The 23,896-nt window shown below is 42.9% G+C and overlaps 1 protein-coding gene across 1 annotated transcript; it reads right to left on the bottom strand.

Annotated features, from left to right (window-relative positions):
• Positions 1-13,947: 13,947 nt before the first annotated feature.
• LOC146062883 (uncharacterized) lies at positions 13,948-23,551 on the bottom strand. The gene is made up of 5 exons (XM_083174888.1): positions 23,409-23,551; positions 21,514-21,557; positions 20,117-20,345; positions 16,859-16,983; positions 13,948-14,323 (listed from the first exon to the last, which is right to left on the bottom strand). The coding sequence occupies exons 1-5, from the start codon at positions 23,549-23,551 to the stop codon at positions 14,172-14,174; spliced, it is 693 nt and encodes a 230-aa protein (XP_083031014.1). The 3' UTR covers positions 13,948-14,171.
• Positions 23,552-23,896: the final 345 nt, after the last annotated feature.

Here is a 23,896-nt window from a genome sequence, read left to right as displayed (position 1 = left end):
AGCATGCCCTGCATCAGTTTTACTATTTGGCCATGCTAAAACTGATGCAGGGCATGCTGGGATGTGTAGTTTAACAACAGCTGGAGTGTCAGGGTTAGCCATCACTGATATAGAAGGTCAACAAAGTTTTTAGGTTGACATGCATTATGGTTTTTTTTTTTTTTTTTGGGGGGGGGGGGGGGGGGGTCAAATCTTGTATGTGACCACCATCAGTAAAAAAATATATAGATATTTTCACTCACCATACATTGGGCAAGATGGCTATACAATTGTCTGTGGATAGCAAATCATGGAAATGTTGATAAAAATGTAGAAACTTTGTGCTATTGACTGTCTACTTAGACACTGTATCTTTATCATCAGGATATCAAATAAGAAGGATCAGTCCTCCCTCCCCCCTGACATCTTAACGTAGAACCTGTAAAATGAGTTGGTTCAAGTGAGGTACAAATAGAAATGTGATCAAGCCTTGGAAATACAATATACTTTTTACAGGCGCTGATTTGCCTGTAAAATGAAGATGAAAAATTTGTGTTACTCTGTAATACATGCCAAGTCGTCATTCCTGTGAATGGTGTTGTTAAATCCTAATAAATCCCAAACCAATGGATAATAAGTAAGTTTCGCAGTATACGTAAAATGTCCGTAAACTTTTACCCTTTATTCCTAAGTACGGGCAAACCAATGCGTAGCGCCACGTAGTGTACCATGTCAGCATATCTCACTCTACACCGATACCCTTATTGCAGTATTCTTACCAGTACTAAGTACTTAAACACACTCTCAATGTACCAGATATAGTTCCTGTAAACACTTCCACTTATGGCGAATAAATTACACAAGACTTGGTATAAATTCGGAGTTAGGGTACAAAGTCCGTCACCGTATGTATTAAGTCCCTAATGCAGTGGTTCCCAAACTGTGTGCCATGGCTCCCTGGGGTGCCTCGGGGCACTTGCAGGGGTGCCATGGGTTGTTGGTCCAGGGCCAGTTTAAATTATTTATGATAAATTATTTCTGGACAATACCAGTGCTGGTGGCTGCCAATCATAAAATGTGTACAAACAGAATCAAAGCATGCCCTTTACTACATACAGTAACTGAACCTAAGAAGCACATATAAACACAATCTACTTCATTTTATATTTATTTTATTTATTAACAGTTTCTTATATAGTGCAGCATATTCCGTTGCGCTTTACAAAGGCGACAGTGATACAACAAAACAGGGTATTTACAGACAGTCAAAATGTAGGAGGGCCCTGCTCGCAAGCTTACAATCTATAGGGAAATAGGCATTGATACATAAGGATAGATACTGTATTCTTTATTGCATCGATTCCACCAGAATGCAAGGTTCTATGACTGGTTCTGGAATTTGATAAGCTTGCCTGAAGAGATGAGTTTTTAGGGAACGCTTATAGGTTTGGAGACTGGAGGAGAGTCTTATTGTGCTTGGGAGGGCATTCCACAGAGTGGGTGCAGCACGTAGAAAGTCCTGCAGTCGGGAATGGGAGCGAGTAATGAGTGTGGATGAGAGACGCAGATCTTGGGAGGAGCGTAGAGGTCGTGTTGGATGATATTTTGAGATAAGAGAAGATATGTATGTTGGTGTAGTTTGGTTTATGGCTTTGTGTGTAAGTAAAAGAATTTTGTATTGAATACGGTAGAATACAGGTAACCAATGAAGTGACTGACAGAGTAGCTTTGCAGACGATGAACGTCTGGCTAGGAAGATTAGCCTTGCAGCTGCATTCATAATGGACTGTAGTGGTGAGAGTCTGTATTGGGGAAGGCCAATAAGAAGACTATTGCAGTAATCAATGCGTGAGATGATGAGAGCATGGATTAGAGTTTTTGCAGTGTCTTGTGTAAGGTAAGGGCGAATTTTAAATATGTTTTTTAGGTGCATGTGGCATGATTTTGAGACAGATTGAATGTGGGGTACAAAGGAAAGTTCTGAGTCAAGGATAACACCTAGGCAGCAAGCTTGAGAGGTAGGAGTGATTGTCATCTTCTCAACAGCGATAGAGATATCAGGTTGGTAACTACTATTTATTGGCGGAAATATAATTAATTCTGTTTTTGAGATATTAAGTTTGAGGTGGCGAGATGACATCCAGGATGAAACAGCAGAAAGGCATTCAGAGACACGGCTCAATACAGATGGGGACAGGTCCGGGGAGGATAGGTAGAGCTGAGTATCATCCGCATACAGATGATACTGAAATCCAAAGGAGCTGATTAGTTTGCCAAGAGATGAGGTATAGATTGAGAAAAGCAGGGGACCTAAAACTGAACCCTGAGGTACTCCAACTGAAAGAGGTAGCGAAGAGGAGGTAGAATCAGAGAAACGAACACTAAAGGATCGGTTAGATAGGTAGGATGAGAACCAAGAGAGGGCTGTGTCTTTAAGACCTATGGATTGTAGTGTTTGTATGAGAAGTGTGTGGTCAACAGTGTCAAAAGCAGCCGAGAGATCTAGAAGAATTAGAAGTGAGTAATGGCCTTTAGATTTAACAGTGACCAGATCATTCACAACTTTAGTCAGTGCTGTCTCTGTGGAGTGTTGGGCACGAAAGCCTGACTGATGCGGGTCCCTTAAGTTGTGCGAGTTAAGAAAGTGTGTGAGGCGAGTATAGGCAAGTCTTTCAAGTAGTTTGGAGGTGCATATTTATTTTTATCTATTAACCTATACATTGCCATAAGGGAGGGCTCACAAGGAAAATCTAGTTGAAACCAGATGCACAGCAAGAACTTTGGGGCCTAGGGGTGCCATGGAAAAATTCTGATACTCTAGGGTGCCGTGATTCAAAAAGATTGGGAACCCCTGCCCTAATGGACAAAAGGGGTAACAGTATAGCACAGTATTCAATTCTTAACAATAACTAACAAAACAGGGGAAAAACAAATGCAAGTACAACCCAGCTTAAATATAACTGTCCTGTTGGCGAAAGTGCGGTATATAAATTATACTTACTTACTATACTTACTAATAACTACAAACAATACAAAAAGTACAGTTACCGTCTCTCTCACACGCAGGCGCCCCTCCCCTCTGGACCGGGGCACTGTATTCAAAATCCTGAGCACAGTCGAATAGAATAGAATGTCCTGAGTCCATGCACAGCATTATATAGGGTCCAGACAATGGGATCCAATAAAGTTCTTCATTGGTTAAGAGGTCAGGTTTTGCTTCTCCTGATTGGTACAGTAAATATGCACAGCTGGTTCTTTGTTCAAGGCTTTGTAATAGTCTAGGCCGGGGTTCTTGCTGTGCATCTGGTTTCAACTAGATTTTCCTTGTGAGCCCTCCCTTATGGCAATGTATAGGTTAATAGATATAGGAGATTCTTTTTTGCACGATTAAAAATCCTTGGAGTGCCGCCGCCTGCCTGCTGTCTTCCTCTACTAAACCGACCCGGAGGGCACCCAGGTGCATATCCATTAGTGTTGGAGTGCCGATCCGCTTCACTTTTATATATATATATATATATATATATATATATATATATATATATATATATATATATATATATATATATATATATATATATACGTCGTTGGGCTCTGGCACTCACTAAAACAGAAATACTTGTCCCGTTGCCATCCGCGATTAGGAACCAGGCAGGTCCCATACAATGCAATGTCCGGCGGCACTCGGAATAATCTGACAAAGTAACAGCCACAGGCAATGTACTGCCAACGTTTCAATTAGATTTACTAATTTTCCTCAGGGCATACAGAATACAAAAATTACTCACCATTTATGTGTTCACCCATCACCAAGTGAGTCTGTCAGCGCCGCGCGGCAGGCACCACGCCGTCTGCACGCACGTCACGTCATGACGTCGTCACCGTGCTCCCACACCATTACAACAAACTTTATTAAAACTGTAACAAAAATGAACAGGCATTAATATACAGATACCAAAATAGCGCAACTGTCACTGTATAAAACAAACAGCATGCATAGTAAGCAATAATATTGCTATATCCAGAATGTGGATCTTATTAATGGAAATTACGATGAATATTGCACATGGGAGATAAACACTTTAAAACACAACAAGGAACACAAGCTAATGAGCACACTATAAAAAACAGTGTAACCCGAGTGATTCATTCAGACCCTGGGGACTAAGAGTGCCCAGTCTGAAGATCCACTCCGCCTCACGCTGTAAGAGAAGCTTTGATCTATTGCCCCCGCTAACAGTTGGGGGGACATGATCAATAATTTTGTGCTTAAAGGCCGTAGGTGAGTGCCCCATTGCTGCATAATGTCTAGCAACGGGTTGCTCGCTAGACCCTTTGAGTACCGCAGTGCGTATGGCCATCCTGTGCTGGGCCATGCGCACTTTAAATTGACAATCTGTCTTGCCAATATAGTACTTGCCGCAAGGGCAGACAAGTACATATACAACGTGAGTGGTGGAACAGGTGACCCTAAATTTTATAGGGAATGTGATATTCTTAGCTGGATGTTTAATGCTGTCACCTGTCCACATATAACTGCATGTGACACAACCAGTACATTTCACACAGCCCACTTTGGGAGCGCCAAGGAACGTGGTGTTGAGGGATCTTTCAAAATTAGTGATGTCACTATGTACCAAAAGGTCACGCAAATTGCTACCCCTGGAATAACTGGTAACCAATTTTTTATCTTTAAGGCTGGGCAAGTCCTTATCAGTTGTAATTATAGGCCAATAGGTTTTAACAGCTGCGCTAGCTCTAGCACTAGCTGTGTTAAACCTATTAGGCCAAAAAATCCTATTCTCAGAGGTTTTGCGTGATTTTTTCTTCAAGGCTTTTGACCTAGGGACTGCTAAGACCCTTTTCTTAGTCGACAAAAGTTGTTCATAGTCATAACCTCTCTCCAAAAACTTATGGATCATCTGATCCAATTGGACCTGCAGATCCTCCTCATTGTTGCAGATCCTGCGGACCCGCAACATCTGCGAATATGGCAGTCCCTTAGTCACTGAAGAAGGATGAAAACTGGAAGGAGACAATAACATGTTTCTGTCAGTTGATTTTACAAAGAGGGACGTATTCAAATGGCCATCAACTAAACTGATGCGCACATCCAAAAAGTCAATCTGACTGGATGAATGTGTGCAAGTCAGTTTAATCGGACTATCGCTGCTATTTTGATGATCAATGACCTCATTGAGGGCAGCTACAGAGCCTCTCCACAACAGGATCATGTCATCAATATAGCGAGCATAATAAATGACGTTTTTGGTAACTTCGGGGTTAGAAAAGAAAATATCGCGTTCCACCATCATCATGAACGCATTCGCGTACGATGGGGCCACCGAGGACCCCATCGCACAGCCGGTAAGTTGAAGAAAAAATTGGCCATTAAAATAAAAATAGTTTTTGGTGAGAACCATCTCTAGAAGATCACAGAAAAATCCCACATCAGGGCCCTGGTACTTGGGGCTAGTGGAGATCAAAAAACGAGTGGCCGCAATGCCCTGAGGGTGTGGTATGCTGGTATAGAGTGAAGACACATCTATACTGCATAACACACATCCCTCAGGCATCCGGCCCAAATTGTTTAATGCTACCAATAATGAAGTGGTGTCTTGCAGATAATATGCAGAATCTTGTATAACAGGTTGTAGGTAGATATCCAAATAGGCCGACACTGGTTGAAAAATAGATCCCCTGGCAGAGATGATAGGCCTGCCAGGGGGATTAACAAGGCTTTTATGCACTTTTGGAAGGGTGTATAACAGCGGTCTCCTGGGAAATTCACAGGAAAGAATTCTTTTAGTGTGATTTGAAATAAGCCCAGTGTCAACTGCAGAGGATAAATACCTATCCAGCTCAGATTTAAATATATTAGTAGGATCAGATTTCAACAATAAATATGTGGAGCTATCAGCTAACTGCCGCTCAATTTCTAAACGATATGCAACCACATCTTGTACAACAATAGAGCCGCCTTTGTCAGCGGCTCTAATAACAATATCACGTCGACTACTCAAAGCTCTCAATGCATCATATTCATTTTTATTGAGGTTTGAGTGACGTGCCAAGGCTGATTCCTCCAAAGGGTTAATGGAGGCTTCTACCAAACGTACAAAAGATTTTATAGAGGCATTCAGAGACTGTGGATCGTAAGTGGACTTAGGGGCTAATTTGCGTAGTTCCGATGGTAATGGATCATCAGTAGGAATATTGCTTAGAGTCCCATAATGTTCCTGCAGTTTCAATTGGCGGTGTAGTTTATAGGTCTCCACCTTCCAGGTAAACGGGTCAAAACGAGTAGTTGGCACGAAACTTAAACCTTTTTGTAAGACCGCTTCTTCATGGGTGGTGAGAGGAGTGGAGGAAAGGTTGAATATCACCTCTTGTTGCTTGGCGGAAATGCCAGGAAACGATTTATCCCTTTAGCGGTACGCACCCGTGCCCAGCGGGCCGGAGATGAGGACCCTGTCGCCGAGGAGGCCAGTGGCGGCGTATCAAGGGGACGCAAACCGCCAAGCAACAAGAGGTGATACTCAACCTTTCCTCCACTCCTCTCACCACCCATGAAGAAGCTGTCTTACAAAAAGGTTTCTCACCAAAAACTATTTTTCTTCAACTTACCGGCTGTGCGATGGGGTCCTCGGTGGCCCCATCGTACGCGAATGCGTTCATGATGATGGTGGAACGCGATATTTTCTTTTCTAACCCCGAAGTTACCAAAAACGTCATTTATTATGCTCGCTATATTGATGACATGATCCTGTTGTGGAGAGGCTCTGTAGCTGCCCTCAATGAGGTCATTGATCATCAAAATAGCAGCGATAGTCCGATTAAACTGACTTGCACACATTCATCCAGTCAGATTGACTTTTTGGATGTGCGCATCAGTTTAGTTGATGGCCATTTGAATACGTCCCTCTTTGTAAAATCAACTGACAGAAACATGTTATTGTCTCCTTCCAGTTTTCATCCTTCTTCAGTGACTAAGGGACTGCCATATTCGCAGATGTTGCGGGTCCGCAGGATCTGCAACAATGAGGAGGATCTGCAGGTCCAATTGGATCAGATGATCCATAAGTTTTTGGAGAGAGGTTATGACTATGAACAACTTTTGTCGACTAAGAAAAGGGTCTTAGCAGTCCCTAGGTCAAAAGCCTTGAAGAAAAAATCACGCAAAACCTCTGAGAATAGGATTTTTTGGCCTAATAGGTTTAACACAGCTAGTGCTAGAGCTAGCGCAGCTGTTAAAACCTATTGGCCTATAATTACAACTGATAAGGACTTGCCCAGCCTTAAAGATAAAAAATTGGTTACCAGTTATTCCAGGGGTAGCAATTTGCGTGACCTTTTGGTACATAGTGACATCACTAATTTTGAAAGATCCCTCAACACCACGTTCCTTGGCGCTCCCAAAGTGGGCTGTGTGAAATGTACTGGTTGTGTCACATGCAGTTATATGTGGACAGGTGACAGCATTAAACATCTAGCTAAGAATATCACATTCCCTATAAAATTTAGGGTCACCTGTTCCACCACTCACGTTGTATATGTACTTGTCTGCCCTTGCGGCAAGTACTATATTGGCAAGACAGATTGTCAATTTAAAGTGCGCATGGCCCAGCACAGGATGGCCATACGCACTGCGGTACTCAAAGGGTCTAGCGAGCAACCCGTTGCTAGACATTATGCAGCAATGGGGCACTCACCTACGGCCTTTAAGCACAAAATTATTGATCATGTCCCCCCAACTGTTAGGGGGGGCAATAGATCAAAGCTTCTCTTACAGCGTGAGGCGGAGTGGATCTTCAGACTGGGCACTCTTAGTCCCCAGGGTCTGAATGAATCACTCGGGTTACACTGTTTTTTATAGTGTGCTCATTAGCTTGTGTTCCTTGTTGTGTTTTAAAGTGTTTATCTCCCATGTGCAATATTCATCGTAATTTCCATTAATAAGATCCACATTCTGGATATAGCAATATTATTGCTTACTATGCATGCTGTTTGTTTTATACAGTGACAGTTGCGCTATTTTGGTATCTGTATATTAATGCCTGTTCATTTTTGTTACAGTTTTAATAAAGTTTGTTGTAATGGTGTGGGAGCACGGTGACCACGTCATGACGTGACGTGCGTGCAGACGGCGTGGTGCCTGCCGCGCGGCGCTGACAGACTCACTTGGTGATGGGTGAACACATAAATGGTGAGTAATTTTTGTATTCTGTATGCCCTGAGGAAAATTAGTAAATCTAATTGAAACGTTGGCAGTACATTGCCTGTGGCTGTTACTTTGTCAGATTATTCCGAGTGCCGCCGGACATTGCATTATATATATATATATATATATTTATAATGTCATAACTTCTAAATGGTAAATGCTGCGCATTTCAAACAAACACCGGCGAGCTACGTTTGAGAGGCTGATCACATAGATGCTAAATATGTCCTGGGGAAATCATGTATTACCATTAATACTATGTGTAGCGATATTAAACCATATAACTATATTTTATAATTTGTGAGTATAGAGTATGGATCTATGTGTATTAGTATGGCTGCCCTCTGAGTTCACACAATATTCCTAATTGCTTTTATACACTATTTACATAAATGTGCAAACCAAAATGGCGGCCATAGTAGGATAGTGCGGGGTGGATGCAACACAACTTCAACAGTGTGTACAGTACTTTATGCTGCACAGACATGCTGGTCAGCTCTGCGCTATGTAGTCTGAAGTGACTGGACACTAACCGCAAGTGTATCAACGAGATTTTGTTGATGTCCGTAATTTGTAGGTCCACCATGTTCAGAGATTACTTGGAAAACTGACCACAAAAGTCTGGACATCAGCAGCCGGTGTGTTTTGACATTCTGCCTTAAGTACGAGTGACCAACTGTGACGTTGAATAAGGTACAGACGGCCTAGAATGCACTTTTCACTCTAATTCATTCTAGATGTCCTCAAGGGATTAAGATCCGGACCCTGAGCTGGCCAGTCTATCTGGGTTACTGAATTTTCTATAAAACCAGCTGAAACAGCCCAACGGTAAAACTTCACAACCTCCATCCTTTACTTTATTGTATCTCCTGTATGCTGGCATCAGACGTCCTCCTGGCAATCGCCAAACACGTCCATCTGATCTGAAAAGTTGGATATCTTCAAAACACGTGTCTGTTGCATAGATTTTATGGTTGGACAATATTAAATTTTCCCCTCTTCCTCACAAAATGGTTTTTCACAGGTGCTAATTTTGGACCTGGATCTGTATATCTGCCTTACAATTTGTATAAAAACCTACATATGCTCATAGGAATGATGCCCACACTCATGGCTGGCTTGCCTGCGGAACAAAATGTCATCAATGTGTTGGCAGCCAGAGTTAACTATTGTAATTTACACTAATCAATATGCACACATTGCCCCCAGTCACACTGGGTAAGACACAACAGTCAGTTGTTCTGTTTACCCACCTTCATGGATACTTAGCCGGTCACTTGCCATTTGTTTGGGTGTGGCTGGCATAAATGGCAAGGATGAACCTGAAGTAGTGGTGGTTGTACTTCGTTGTTTCTGATTCTGAGCAACTAGACATTTTTTCACATGAAAACAGCTTTGTGCCTGTGCCTGACGGTTGTGTACGAGCTGGTGCAGGAGTACCTGCAGGCAGAGGCTGAACTGGATAGTAATCTGTTTGGGACGGTATACACGGGAAATGACACGTCCTTTTCATTTCTATAAAAAGTGACAGCTATATATATTTTAGAAAGAACCTATTCAGACCATTGACAGGTTACAAGTATATAATATTGTAATGTATCTTTTTGGATACATTTAGAATACTGTGGAGCGCACTTGGCAATCCTCTAAAACTACTGTAGAAAAAAAAGGGTACTTATTTATTATCTGGGCTCCCATGTTAAATGCACCCCATTTTTTCATACCCCTACTATCCAACTACGCATGGAGTTGATTTTATATAGTGTGGCGAGCGCAGCGAGCCACCGTGCCCGAAGCGTTGCGAGCGGACGCGGTCTCATAAGAAAAACGGGAGCCCAGATATTACATAAGTACCAAAAAAAAGATTTATAGAACAACAAAAAAAAGTAATGGGATGTCCTGGTGGTAATTAGTGTTATTTTAGAGCAGAAAGATGTACAGTATGTGCATTAAACAGCTCCTTTGTAGATTGATGTAGAGTTGGGCCAGCGGTGTAACTATAGCACCGCAGCCCTCGCCACCGCGGGGGGGGGGGCGATGTGCATGTGGGGGCGCCGGGGGCTGCGGTGCTATAGTTACACCCCCCCCCCCAATCCCCCGCAGACTTACCTATCTCGCTGGTCCCGGCGGCTCCATTCTTCTGCTGAGGACCACCACAAAATGGCCGCCCCCATATAGCACACAGTTCTCTGAAACTGTCTGCTGTACGGGGGCGGCCATTTTGTGGTGGTCCTCAGCAGAAGAAGAACGGAGCCGCCGGGACCAGCGCGATAGGTAAGGCTGCAGGGGTTTGGGGTGGGGTTTGCATGGGCAGCGGGGCGGCGTGGGATTGGGGGTGCTTGGCGGGGCAGGGGATTGGGGGGGCACCCCCCCCACTAATGGCGGGGGGCGCCCAAAACTTAGTTACGCCACTAAGTTGGGCATATGTGTTTGTTGTATAAAACACACCCTTCTAAACCTCTCACAAAGATATTCTGACTCTGTTTGCAGATAGAGTCACACATTACCAATATTTAGACATTTAGATAGAGATTTATCAACACTTTTGAAGAGGACAAGTGGATAATGTACCTTGGATTAGGTTAATTGAAACTAATAGTAAGAATGGAGTGGAAATAATATTTCTCTTTTGTCTATCCTGGTGACACAGCTCAACCATGGGATGTAGGAGGGTCCGCATCAGCAAGGCATCTATGCTGACTTCTTTTGAGAGCAGGCTCCTCCCTTCTGCATCCCAGAGTTCCTCAGTTTGTTTTATGTGCCCACCAGAGTGGGTGCTGTGCTGACCGGCTGCAGGCTGCATCCGCTTTTGGAGTAGAATAGCTAGGGTTTTTTATTTTATTAATTTCACCAGTTAGGCAGGTTTTCCAGTGTGTTACTTCTACAAGAAGTTCACACACACTGAGAGCACAGCAGAGGCTGACAGAGGCACATCCTGTCAGCTCTCTGTGTGCAGAGGGATGCTGTCTGCTCCCTCTGCACAGCGCTTAACCTCCTTCACAGAGAGGTTTCCCTGGGCTCCAGGGGTGTCCTGAACCGGCTCCCTGCTTAGGGGGGGATCATGGGGGACGGACGGACCCCCCCCCCCCCCCCCCCGCGATGGTGGCCGCCATCTTACATGGGCTTATAGGGTGAAATCCTGAAAAGGAAGTGAAGCCTATCACAGGAGTTCAGCGCAGCTGGAAGCTTCCAAGTGATCCCATAAAGGAGGGGAGGCACTGGAGGTGAGGAGAAACACTTGTGGAAGCGGCTAAAGGGGGAATAGGCACCAATAAGGCTTCCTTCCCCGCTGAAGCAGAGACTTGGGGCGAGATTCTCTATTACAGAAATGCGGTAAAAACCCCGTTATCGGGGTTTTTACCGCATTTCTGTATTCTCTAACCTCCCTCCGCAGTGTCACCGCTGCGGAAGGAATCGCCAGCAAAAGCTGGCGGTTCCCTGCAGAAGCCTATGGGCTTCTTACCGCAGCGGTGTGTGAGGGATCCGTCACGGATCCCTCCCAGCATGCCCTGCGGCCGGCGCGTCAGTCTACGCATGCGCAGACGGACTCCCGGGTCATAGACCCGGAAGACCAGCAACGGCGCCGCATCGCAAGGGACAGCTCTTACCTGCAAGAGCTGTCCCTTGCATCAATGACCGCATATTTTAGAGAATATGCGGTCATTAGAAATGCGGTGGCCGGCGAAGAGGGCTGCGGATTTTAGAGAATCCCACCCTTGGTCTCTTCCTGTTCTCTGTACTGGCGCCCTTTTCTCTCCATACTGCGGAGCTGAAGCAAGGATTTAATTAAAGTACAGTGAGAAGTTTCTCCTGGGCAGTGCTTTCCCCCGCTGATTGCTGAGGATCATTGGCAGCAAGCAGACAGATAAGTAACACTGCTATATTATTTTGTGCAGTTGTCTGACATTGTGCACGTGGGTTATTTCCGAGGTTATTTCTCCTAGACACACCTTATCCACACCTCCCCTGTTGAGTTTAGATTCTGATGAGGAGGGTGTGTGTACGGAGGATGTTTTTTGGGATCAGAAAGAGGAAGTTGAATCTTCTGTCCTGGGTATTGAGGATTTGATCCTTGCAGTTAAGCAAACTTTAAACCTGTCAGAGGAAGATAAAGTGCCTGCGCATTGTGTTTTTAAGACAGCACGCAGAGATTCTGTCATGTTTCCCTCGGATGAGGGCATGATTTCTTTGCTAGGAGAAGCATGGAAAACTCCTGACAAGAAGATTCTTATGCCTAAAAGGTTTGCTAACATGTACCCAATGCCAAAGGAACATGTTGAATTATGGGAGAAAATCCCTTTAGTGGATGCATCAGTGGGCAGGTTGTCTAAAACCACGGCCTTACCCGGACAAGGGGGTGTGGCTTTTAAAGACCCGGTAGAGAAGAAAATTGAAGGATGCCTTAAGGCGGTATTTGAAGGAGTGGGCTTTACTTTATGCCCTATTATTGCTTCTACTTGGTTATCCGAGGCTATGATTAAACGGGCTGAAGCCCTACTAAATAAACTCCAGCCTGAATCTGAGGCTTTCGCATTGGCTGAAAAGCTTAGGTGTGCGGCAGAGTATGTATGTGAGGCTGGGGAAGAAAGCGCAAAGATGGCGTCAAAAGTGTCAGCCACATCTTTGTCAGCAAGGAGAGCTCTCTGGCTTAAAGCTTGGGAAGCAAACAGCGAATCAAAAAAGTCTCTTGAGGCATTGGCCTTTAAGGGTGAACTGCTTTTTGGGACAGAACTGAAGTCCATTATAAAGCAAGCAAAGGGGGGAAGAGCACTTTTCTTCCCACCACGTCTAAACATTCAGTGTCCAAGTTTAAGCCGTCCTTTTGTTCCTCCTTTCGAGGGGGGGGGGGTGTCTAAAAGAGGACAGGCAGGAAGAGGAAAGTTTTCAGCCTGTAGGGGAGTGCACCCAGGGGTCAGAGTAGGGGGGGTCGCCTCCTGAAGTTTCGGGACCAGTGGAACATCTCTACCACGGACCCTTGGGTTCTTTCCATCATTTCACAAGGTTACAGAATAAATCTTGGGTCTCCCCCACAGAGGTTTCTTCCAACACCCTTACCGACGGAGGCTCGCCTGCGGCAAGCTCTCTTGGGAGTGGCAACAACCCTTCTAGAGATGGCCTTATACCCTTGATGGCTAACAACCCAGGTCTGACCCGGGAATAACAATTCATTCCGGGATATTCTAAATGGTCCTTTGACTCCGCACACTGACCTGGCAAAAACCCGGCTTATTTGTGTAGTGTGAAAGGGGTATTATTGTATACAACCTTCATCTCTTACATGAGCTCGATGTCCTCAGGTGACAAAACAACCTGTAGCCAGATATCCAGACTCATTATTACAGTGAAGAGGAATGTGGAGATCTAGTGGGGGCAGTGATCTGTCCACTGGCGTAATTTACATTAGTCGGATCAGGGATACATGTGGTTGGCAGTATCACGCTGTGTGAGGCAAGACAGCAGACACGACAGAGATCAGTCGTGACAGTACAGTGCATCGATGTGAGCTAGTGGCGGTCTGCTCTAGATAAAAGCTCTTATGTGTTAGCTGCTTTTTCATTTACTATAAAACAATGTGGATGTGGTACAGTTGGAAGTATTTTCTTATTCCCAATTTGTGAATAGAATCAGGGTATGTACTATTAAAACTGCATTTAAAAAATAAATAAAAAAATCACGTTGGGTTGTTGTTATTATTTATTTTTACTATCAGATTACAATTAATAATGTACAGAGTACGATTACCTGACTACCATGACAACCGTAACTGGGATGCTGTTAACATCCCAGCAGACAGTATGCCGGCAGAATACAGAGATCCTGATTTGCAGAGTCCAACCTGGTGCCAGAATCTCCGCTGCTGGCATCCAGAGCATAAGTAAGTGGGGCAGGGTTTGAGTTAGGATAAATGTAGTGTTTTAGAAGTGTCGCAATGAGAACACAATGTAGAACAGCTTATTTGTCATTTATGTCAGATTTAGCTGTTCTTCTTTCCTGTTTTGTCCTTCGCAGTCTTGTCCAGAATGGTGGTCGGACTTGCCGTGCGCTTTTGAGAATGCATATATTCAACATAGGACAAAAACCCATCTTTATCCAGGTCATCTTCTTCTAGGACTTCATCTGTCATAGCTAAAGAGAGGATATGATATATCGCATGATATTAATATATATATTTTTTAATAATAGATTTTTATCAAGACTTGCAAAAGGAAAAATACAAAACATACAGAATAAGCCGTAACCCAACAAATTCACAGTGGTACTGTGTGAAGATATACAAAACAGATTAAATCAGCATACAATGGGTAGTGAAGATAGCTAGCATGAGACCGATATCAGCAAGACTTTAGTTTGAAAAATGGAGAAAAGAAAGGGGAGACAAAGATGCAGGAAGAGGGGGGTCACCAGGGAGAGGGGGGGGGGGGGGGAAGGGGTATACATGAAGAATGCCTCAGTACAGTCATAGTATAATAACTAGAAAACACTAAAGGTGGCCATACACATGCAGATTTATCTTCAGATCTGGCTGGTTGGAACAAAACCATGGTTATGGATGAAAGCAAATGACAGTTGACCATTTGCTTGGAAATGCTGGAAAACTGACAAACTGTCATTCATCCATAACCATGTTTTTGTTCCAACCAGCCAGATCTGAAGATAAATCTTACTAGTGTATGGGCTGTGGTGTTATCTAAGGTGCCGACCAATATAATATATCTCCCCGCCAGGTCAGAACGTTGAGAGGTAACCGAGAAGGAACAGTGAGCAGAGACCAAGATAGCCACCCCTGCCTTTTTGAAGGGACCATTAGCCGTGTAGCACTGGGGGTATCTGTTATCAAAAAATTTAGGAGGGGCCGACTTCATAAAGTGTGTTTCTTGGACGGCCACTATATGAGCCCTAAGTTTATGGAAGTAGGCCAAGGCAATTTTACGTTTCTGAGGGGAATTCAGCCCTTTCACATTTAACAAGAGAATATTAACCATTATTCAAGAAAAATGAGAGAAACTTAACACATCGAAGTATAATACCATTCCATGAAGGTGTACGTAAACTGAGGCAAAGGGGACAGGGAAGGTAGAACACACATAACACAGAGAGGAAAGGATGATATTAATATTTTATTTAGCATATAAATTCACAGTGCTGGAAAAATATACTCAGTAAAATAAAAGGTATTCCTATTTCTAAAGGCTGTCTGATACAGGCTCAGCCGAGCAACAGTCTCTGTGGTGGTGACGTGTGCACCACATAACTAATGCTGATGGGGAATAAAGTAAAGTTTTAGTTTTGAGGTAAAGATAAAGGATGTTTTGTGTGTTAGATAAACTTCCATAATTCTAAATATGAGCTCCAAAGCTGACATTCTTCTGCAGAGCTGTAGTCTAGTGCTATACTCAGTGACAGCAGCGGCTGTGAGAGGGATGACAGTTCCTTTGATCTTCTCCATCTACCAGAGATCCAACCTAGTTTTGTAGATCCCTTTGAACTCCAGATGCATAGCTTTGTCGCTTGCATTTTAAAAAGGATGAATTAACTATTAGACTCTGGGAAACCAACAAGTGCAGACCCATATACAGTAAGAATGCTTTTTAAACACAAATATGTTAAATGTATAAATAAAGTAGTAGCATCAGCGAGCGTAGATGTAGGGGCTGCGCTAGGACGTTATGAAGGAATGTTGTGGACTCCTTCCATGCCAGGTACTGCCCAAACTATATATGAATGCTGCTACAAGAGGTAGCACTGGGTAATGGCATTCAAACCAACCTTTACTGCCCAAACTATTCTCTATGGTTATGCCAGCTTCACATAGTCCCAGATTATGAAGGGTTGCCAATTTTTGTAATCTTCTCTCCGGGAGAAGCCTGGAGAGGAGACTTTCAGCAGCAGTTCGGGGGCGGGACTTAAGTGTGCCATCATTAAGCCCCGCCCCATGATGGAAACTGACCAGATTTGCCGATTTCCTTGGAGGGGGTGGGGCTAAAACGACGCAACTATGCCACTTTAGCCCCGCCCCCTCCGCGGAGAACGGCAGATCTGGTTATTTAAACAGCGAGGTGAGGGGGAGGAAGCCGCGATGGGGGGGGGGGGGGGGGCTGGAAAGAAACCAGAAGGGTTGCCCACCTTTCCGGGACCCTCCTGGCCACTGCCGCTCAAACCTGCTATTTTGAGTGACTTTCAGCTCAAAGTCGCCCAGTGTGTATGGGCCTTTACTGAGAGATTATAGAATTCATCAGCCTGACTATCAGGAACATGGAGTCGCAATCCCAAGTTTAGATGGTCGTGGCACACTTTGGGGTCAGGACTCACAGTTTGAGAACCACTGCTGGATAGCAATACAGATCACTGCAGAGCTGTGTAACATACAGGGCTGCAGAGAAACATCTTTTGGATGATATAAATTGATAGATCGGAGACGGCAGTCAGGAGAGTAAAGTATTGGACTTGGAACTAAATGCCCAACTCCATGACGATAAGTGCACATGTGCTATGTCTTTGTAGGCACTGAGACAGACTTCCTAGGACCAGAACCACATGCGCTCCTGCTCACATCATAAAATATCACAGGTTTAGGAGTTCAATACATTTCAGAATTATTAACCCCTATGTACTATGTGTACTAAAAGACCCAGACTCAAAGCAATGAGAATGATCACTCACCTACATAATGCTTCATCTTTTCTTCCTTGGAGAAAGCATTGCCTATATGATCATCCAGAGACTCCTGTAAGGCGGCCAGTATTTCCAGTCCATCTAGCAACTTATTGTGGTCAAAATCATGTATCCTGCAGAATACACATACAATTTATCACAATCCTAATGCTCTGTCTCCCGGCCATATTTACATAGTTGGAGAATGTACACCTATTAAGCACTAATGCAGCATCTCCCAAACAGCACCCTACATTATCAGTATATTTTCCTGGAACCCCGAGGATAAAAGGCTTTTATTAATACATTTAGAAACAAATATTAAATTACTTATGCGTACGTGTCACCCCTGGGAGCACTTAGGTGGTGGTGTACAGTTGTTCTTCAGTAGGCCACGTGTTATAATTGGCAACCTCTAGCACTGGCTTTGCCTATCATTTTGACCTTAAATAATTTGATTTGGTCTGGGACCACACCCCCGAGGTACCCTGTCAAGAGCCTCGAGGCACCCCAGGGTGTCTAGGCACATAGTTTGGGAACCACTGCACTAAAGCTTGGAGTCATCTACTAACCACACCTCCACCCTTCACACAGAACATGTGCAGTTTTGACCTGTTGCCATGATACAGGATATACTGTAGTGAATCAGTTGATTCTATTACTCTTGTTAATTTGTCTTTGCCGATGAAAAAAATTAAAACCCACGCACCGTATGTTGTGCTGTAAAGTGTGACCGGTCATATTGTTCTGCCAACACATAGCCGCAGCTACTAATCTACATAGTGCTTAGCGTAAGCAGGGCTGGATCTACCATTAGGCAGCTGTCTAGGGCAGAGGGACACCATTGAGTCTGCCTATAAGGAAGGCATCCTTATTGTACTTAATACAAGTGGCAGCCCTGGAACTTCTAAGATGCCACCGCCACAGTTTCATTAGCGGGGCTGGAAAATGGGTATTGGTGGCAATGTGGGGTTGGGAGGAAAGGGAAGTAGGTTTGCCTATGGTGCCGAGGACGAGGAGCCTTACACCAGCTCTGAAAATAAGGAAATACTTACTGATGGACCATAAATCAACAAATGACATTCCTGAGCTGGGAAATATAACATTAACAGAATGGTAGGTTTATATGAGGGAAATGTTTTATCCGAGGATAGTATAATCAGACTTGGGACTGTATAATTATAATAATGGAGACATGGTAATTGTGGTGGACTAAATGCCAAAGAGCAGGCATTTATCCCACCACTTGAGTAGCGGAGACTTTGCCTTATTAAGATGAAACGTTTGATGAAGGAGATAATTTATCAATAAGTTTGATCATACGCAATGGGTTTTAAAACTTGTTGCATATGATAAATGGCGCTTTCATCAACAGGCTACCAACTGTCATTTTTCAAACATTCCAGGAGGTGATTGGCTTTAGCACTATTTATCACATGTTTGAAAACTTGTTGCGTACAATAAAGGACACACAGTATGGAAAACACAGATCTGGAGTTATAATCCCAAAGGTTGTGCGCAAAAGTCTCCAATGGAGTCAGCCAGGCTCTGGTTAGAACAGAAAACCACAATTAATGGGAATCGAAAGTCAGTCACAATGCAGACAATTAGTTTGTTGGAAGCAGGATGTCAAGAAGAGTATCCTAATGTAACCATGTTGGCAGTATAAGTTTGAACATGATGCTAAATCAATGTATGCTCTTTGAACTGTAATGGTATATGCTCTGTATTGTATAATGGTCACTTGGATGCTCAGTATATTGTATGTTGATCAGTTGGATACTCTTTATATCATTGTATGGTCACGATTCAGAGTTTGTTAAGCCTGGATAGTACAAATTCTCTAGGGTGCAGAAAGGCTTGGATAATAGACACAAATCATTCTCTATTTTAAGAATGCTCATGAATTTGCTCATATATCATTTGACAAACTACAAAATGAGCTGATTTAAAGTTGGATATATTAGGGTCTATTTTAGGCATAAATGGTGTACTGAGCACAGGCACAATAAAATCTAAAACTTCCATCGTTATGTAGATTTAGTCACATTTAATGCTTATTACTCCTTATGCTCCGAGAGGTGGAACAGGGGGAGTTATAGTGTGCAAGCTTTTCCAAGCACAGTAACCATTCGGTCACACAAATACGTCTCAGGCAGACCATAACAAAGACGCTCACTGTATGCACCTGTCTGCCAGCGGTTTCTGGTCGGCTGAGCACATCTTCATCCCTCTTGCTCTAAAGCTGCTGCAATGTACTTGCATTATGTAATATTTGCAATTGGTCTGTATTTTATTGAATGTAAGTTGCATTTGCATTTTACATGGTCTATGGAACTTTTGCCCTAACAATGTACTGTCGGAAAGTGTATCATCCAAAGGTAGTTTTTACATTGCCCAGCCATGATCCTGAAGCACTCCCTCTTGTAATTAGGGAGTAATAACATGATAATGTGAGAGGAGGTTACTCTTTGTACCGATTTTTTTTTATTGTTTCTTTTTACAGTTGAAATGCAGGTTGTAAAGGCCTCTGCTGTATTGGTGGTGCTACAGGCAGGTCTTGCCAATAATTAACTGGGGGCATAACAAGCTTGCTGGATAATCTAATTCACCCCAAATCAAATCCAAAACATTGGTAATAGCCATAGTGCATCCTATAGCACCTTCTCATTGTTTCCACATTATATAACAAGAACACTCTTTTAATACCTCTTGAAAATCCCCAGCAGTTTCTACTTCAACAAAGTTGACCACATCTGGTCTTTGCAGATAACTATTCATATGAAGCAAACAGTTTGGGGTTTTTAGGAAGCAAAGTGCATGAAACACTGTAAGGGGTCCTCTAATTGTAATATAGAAGCAGAAATATTGGTCATTAAGCTTTGATCTTGATCTTTTAAAACACACCTCTAATCCATGGTCAACAGATTACCCCAACAGTCGGGATTCCGACAGTCATTAGCCCGACGTCGGAATCCCGACTGCCAGGACTCAAGACAGCTGCGCTCGCTAGGATGCGGGCACAGTGGCTTGCTGCTCTCACCACCTATTTTAATCTCCCTCTATGAACCCCCACAAGGGAGAATACCTGCTGCCCGTGTGTCGGGCTTTTAGCAGTCAGGATAATGACTGTCGGAATCCCGACTGCCAGTGAGCCCTCCCACACATGCTCTCAGAATTATTCATTCATGCGAAAGGAATCAGGGTCTTCCCCTATTTGTGTATCAGGTAAAAACTCCATAATTGGTAAACAATTTACAAACTTACGTGAAGTAATAAAACTCAAGCTGATCTTCTGAAGCTTTATCCAGGTCAATATCTCCCAGTTCATGTCTCAGATCCTCTTCCAGATGACTAGACGGTGACAGAAGCTTGTTATTACTATTATTCACAAGGCCCTTAAGCTTTAATGCTGTTATACTTAAAAGGTAGACAAAGCCTTGGACTTTGGCCTCGTCTTTAATAGACTGTTTAATGGAGAATAATGTAATATTTACTCAATGATTGTGACTTTAGAATTCTATGAAATCATATATAGCAGCTGTGAATGCTGTTAGCAGTATTGACATTGTTTTATCTTAAACATGTATGCATACAAGTCAGTTCACTTGGAGTATGGGGTAATGTATTTTGTAATTCCAGAACATCAGCAAAGAGATTTTAGATGTAAATGTAATCCGTGTTGACATTCTGGATTATCCTCATTCTTACAATGTCAACATTATGTTACACTCAAAATTGGGAATGCCGACATACAGGCCATTCCAACATCCTCTTTATATTCTGAGTTTAGATATTTTAACTGCATACAGTTGAGTTTAGCTGTGCAATGCAAAGGCTTTAGAATTGTGTCAATGTCACCTACAGGTGCACATGGAAGACTACTAAATTTTAATCTAACTCTATAATTATCTCTTAAATCCTTCTAATGTTTGTCCCTTTATATGTCTTAAATTTCATCAATCTCACACATCTCATTTCATTTGGGCAGGCAGGTGCCTTCATTTTCATTTGAAGCATCTCCAACACCATCCCTGTGGTGGTGGACTTCATACCCCAAACTTCAAGAAATATTAGTTGGCCACTCAACTCTCTCAATGTTTGCTGTGGTGCAATCTTGGAGCACAAAAGGTTCGAGTAGAAACGGAGACAAATATGTAGTTTGGGACAGTCCACTGTCTTATTCCTCCTTCGTTTCCCCATTAGCAACACCATCCCAGATCCCCCTCCCACCCCTTCAATTATAGCCCACTCACTGATGTATGGGACTGTGCTCATTGGCTATACTGATTCTGACTTTTCACAAGGTAGTCCAGAAATGCATACATTCACAGAGGGAAGGGAGCACAAGATATTTATACAACATAGGGGGGTATTCAATCTCCCACCGCTATTCCCGATGGGGGAAATAGCGGCGAGGCCCTATTCAATGCTGTCTTCCCAGACAGCATTGAACAGGGATCTGCCGAGAACGGCCATGAATTGGTGAGCTCTCGGCCGCAGCTCAACTATTTCTGGACGTATCTCGTGGCCACGCTCCCTTTTCAACTCTCGGCAGGCGGAACATTGAATCCCACCTACCGAGCTGACATCGAGCCGGCCGAGAACGGGACCGGGTCACGGCTGTCGGGCCAGCCCGACAGTTGTGACACCGGATTGAATACCCCCATAGTCCAGGATGACTTTCCATGATTTTCCAAAATGCAATCTAAGAGAGCCATACAATCAAGAGATATGATCAATTCATTCAGATTGAACACACTCTGAGTGACCCCTTATGACTTTTGAAATGTTTATGCCTTAAGCAGTCCTCAACTAAACGTTTAATATCTTGCTTATATTCATGATCGTCAGAAGAAACCTCTTCAAGTGATTCCCACAAACTTGCCCGAGAAAGACTTTGAAGGAACATTTGTTGAGGAGGATTGGTCAGAGATTTGGGAAAACATTGCCCCCAGCTTAATGTGTGTTAAAATGCAAAGTCAATATTTACACTTCACTACAGAGATGGTGCTATGTACTTAGAGATGTCTTAGTAAAATGTTTGCAGGCAGATTGAATAGATATTGTGAGAGGTTGTGCCTCTGAAGTTACTTTCCTTAATATTTGATGGTCCTGTCCCAATATCTCAAATGTCTGGAGAATATAGTATTTGAGATGAATAATTTCCCACCAAACTCCTGTCCCAGGAAAACCTAAGGTTATTCTTCCTTCCCTTGGGTCTCCGAACAGTAATGACACACCAAAACAAACTAATATGCCACATAGTTTCTGTTACCACTTGTCAGATAGCCACTGATTGGAATCAACTGCCCCCCCCCCCCCCCCCTTCGTTATTATATCTACAATTTGGTATACACAGCATATTGCATATATGGTCTGTATTCTTAAGAATTCCCCCAAGTCCTATGTTAAAGATTTGTGGCCCCTGGTTTGCTTCACATAACTTTCCCTCTCCATTTGAGTTAGGCAAATCCGCATTCTTTGAATTAATATCTTCCCATTTGGACCACAAGGCCTGAGTAGTTTTTGATACAAGGTAGGAAATCATTTTCGCTACATGATTTGCCTAGGAATAGTTAATAATGCTTACTATAACGCAATGCTGGAATTACAATATATCTATTGTGCCTGGGACACTAGGCAGAGGTATTGCATACAATACCCTGGCGACTCCCCGCACCTGGATCTCATGTAGTCATTTTGCATACAATATAGCGCATGTGACGCCATTAAACACCTCAGGCTGATACATCCCTGCTATGGCACTCAGCTAAAATCTGATGTGCACAGATAGTAATTGTAAATAAATGAAAAGATTTTACACTTTTCACACAATGTATCAGCCCGATGCGTCGTAATCGTGTAGAAAAGGGCCAAATTGTATTGGCGAATGGACAAATGTAGTCTCCAAGGACCCCCTTACAAGTTTGTTTTTCAGAAACTTCTTAAAATCAAAAGAGCTTGGGAACCGGCTCATAATTTGACAAACCTCTTCATTTGATGTTGGAGCAATATCCAACCAGACAATGAGGGGGAAATTTACTAAAGGAAATTTGTAAAAAAAATAGATGTATTTGTATCCAGAAATACACTTATTTTTGACATTTACTATCCCGAAAATACGGCAATTCGTAGTCGTATTGATGTGCTATTAATACGAATACGAATTGCCTTATTTTCGGTCTAGTAAATGTCAAAAATAAGTGTATTTCTGGATACAAATACACCTCTTTTTTACAAATTTCCTTTAGTAAATTTCCCCCTGAATGTCCAATTACAAATAGCATTTCCAAATGTACACACAATGCCTAAATAATGGGGTTACAGTTTCTTTATTCCCCACATTGGCTAAACCTTCTGGCACAATGCCTACTTTGCCTACAACACACTTAACCAAATGTCCACTCCTTAAATAGTCCCATTCCTTCTAATCAGATTTGCCATATACTGTAAACAGCATTACTCATAATCCCTATACCTTGGAAAAGCTATATTATACATATTCTCCAGAACCACACAACAGTCAAAGAAATTACCCTATTCTGAGCCAACTTACTGGTGGTCGGTGATGATAGACTTATTGTGGAAAGCATCTGAAGGGAAGTTGCCTTTCACGGATGTTGCTTTAGCATCTGGGTGTGCTCCTACAAGACTCCAAGACACAAGGAACAGAAGAAAACTCCTTCCTGTGCTCTCCATGATGAAGGTATGGATACAAGTGCTGAATTGGCCTTATACACAGCTGCCTTATTTCCCAGGGAACCTAACAGCATGGAAAAGGACTTCTCTCTAGATGAACATTAACCACAATTTTTTTTTTACATGTCAGCCTGTAATCTCACACAAAGTTCTCTCAGAATAACACCTATAGTGTATGAATAGAATCTCCATGTACAGGTATTATATAGTGATAAATCTAAATAATGTTCAATTAAGGAACACAAAAGGTTCAGGTTCCAAAACTCAAAGCCCCTAGCTGCCCTGGCTTTATGGATATCAATACAGGAGCATATATGGCTTAATTAGTACCTCAATCAGTTTTCT

Source organism: Crinia signifera, chromosome 3 (assembly GCF_055691185.1).
Source record: "Crinia signifera chromosome 3, ASM5569118v1, whole genome shotgun sequence".
NCBI classification, from domain to species: domain Eukaryota; kingdom Metazoa; phylum Chordata; class Amphibia; order Anura; family Myobatrachidae; genus Crinia; species Crinia signifera.
Note: the sequence above shows the minus strand (reverse complement) of the source record. Positions and strands in the feature narration are given on the sequence as shown.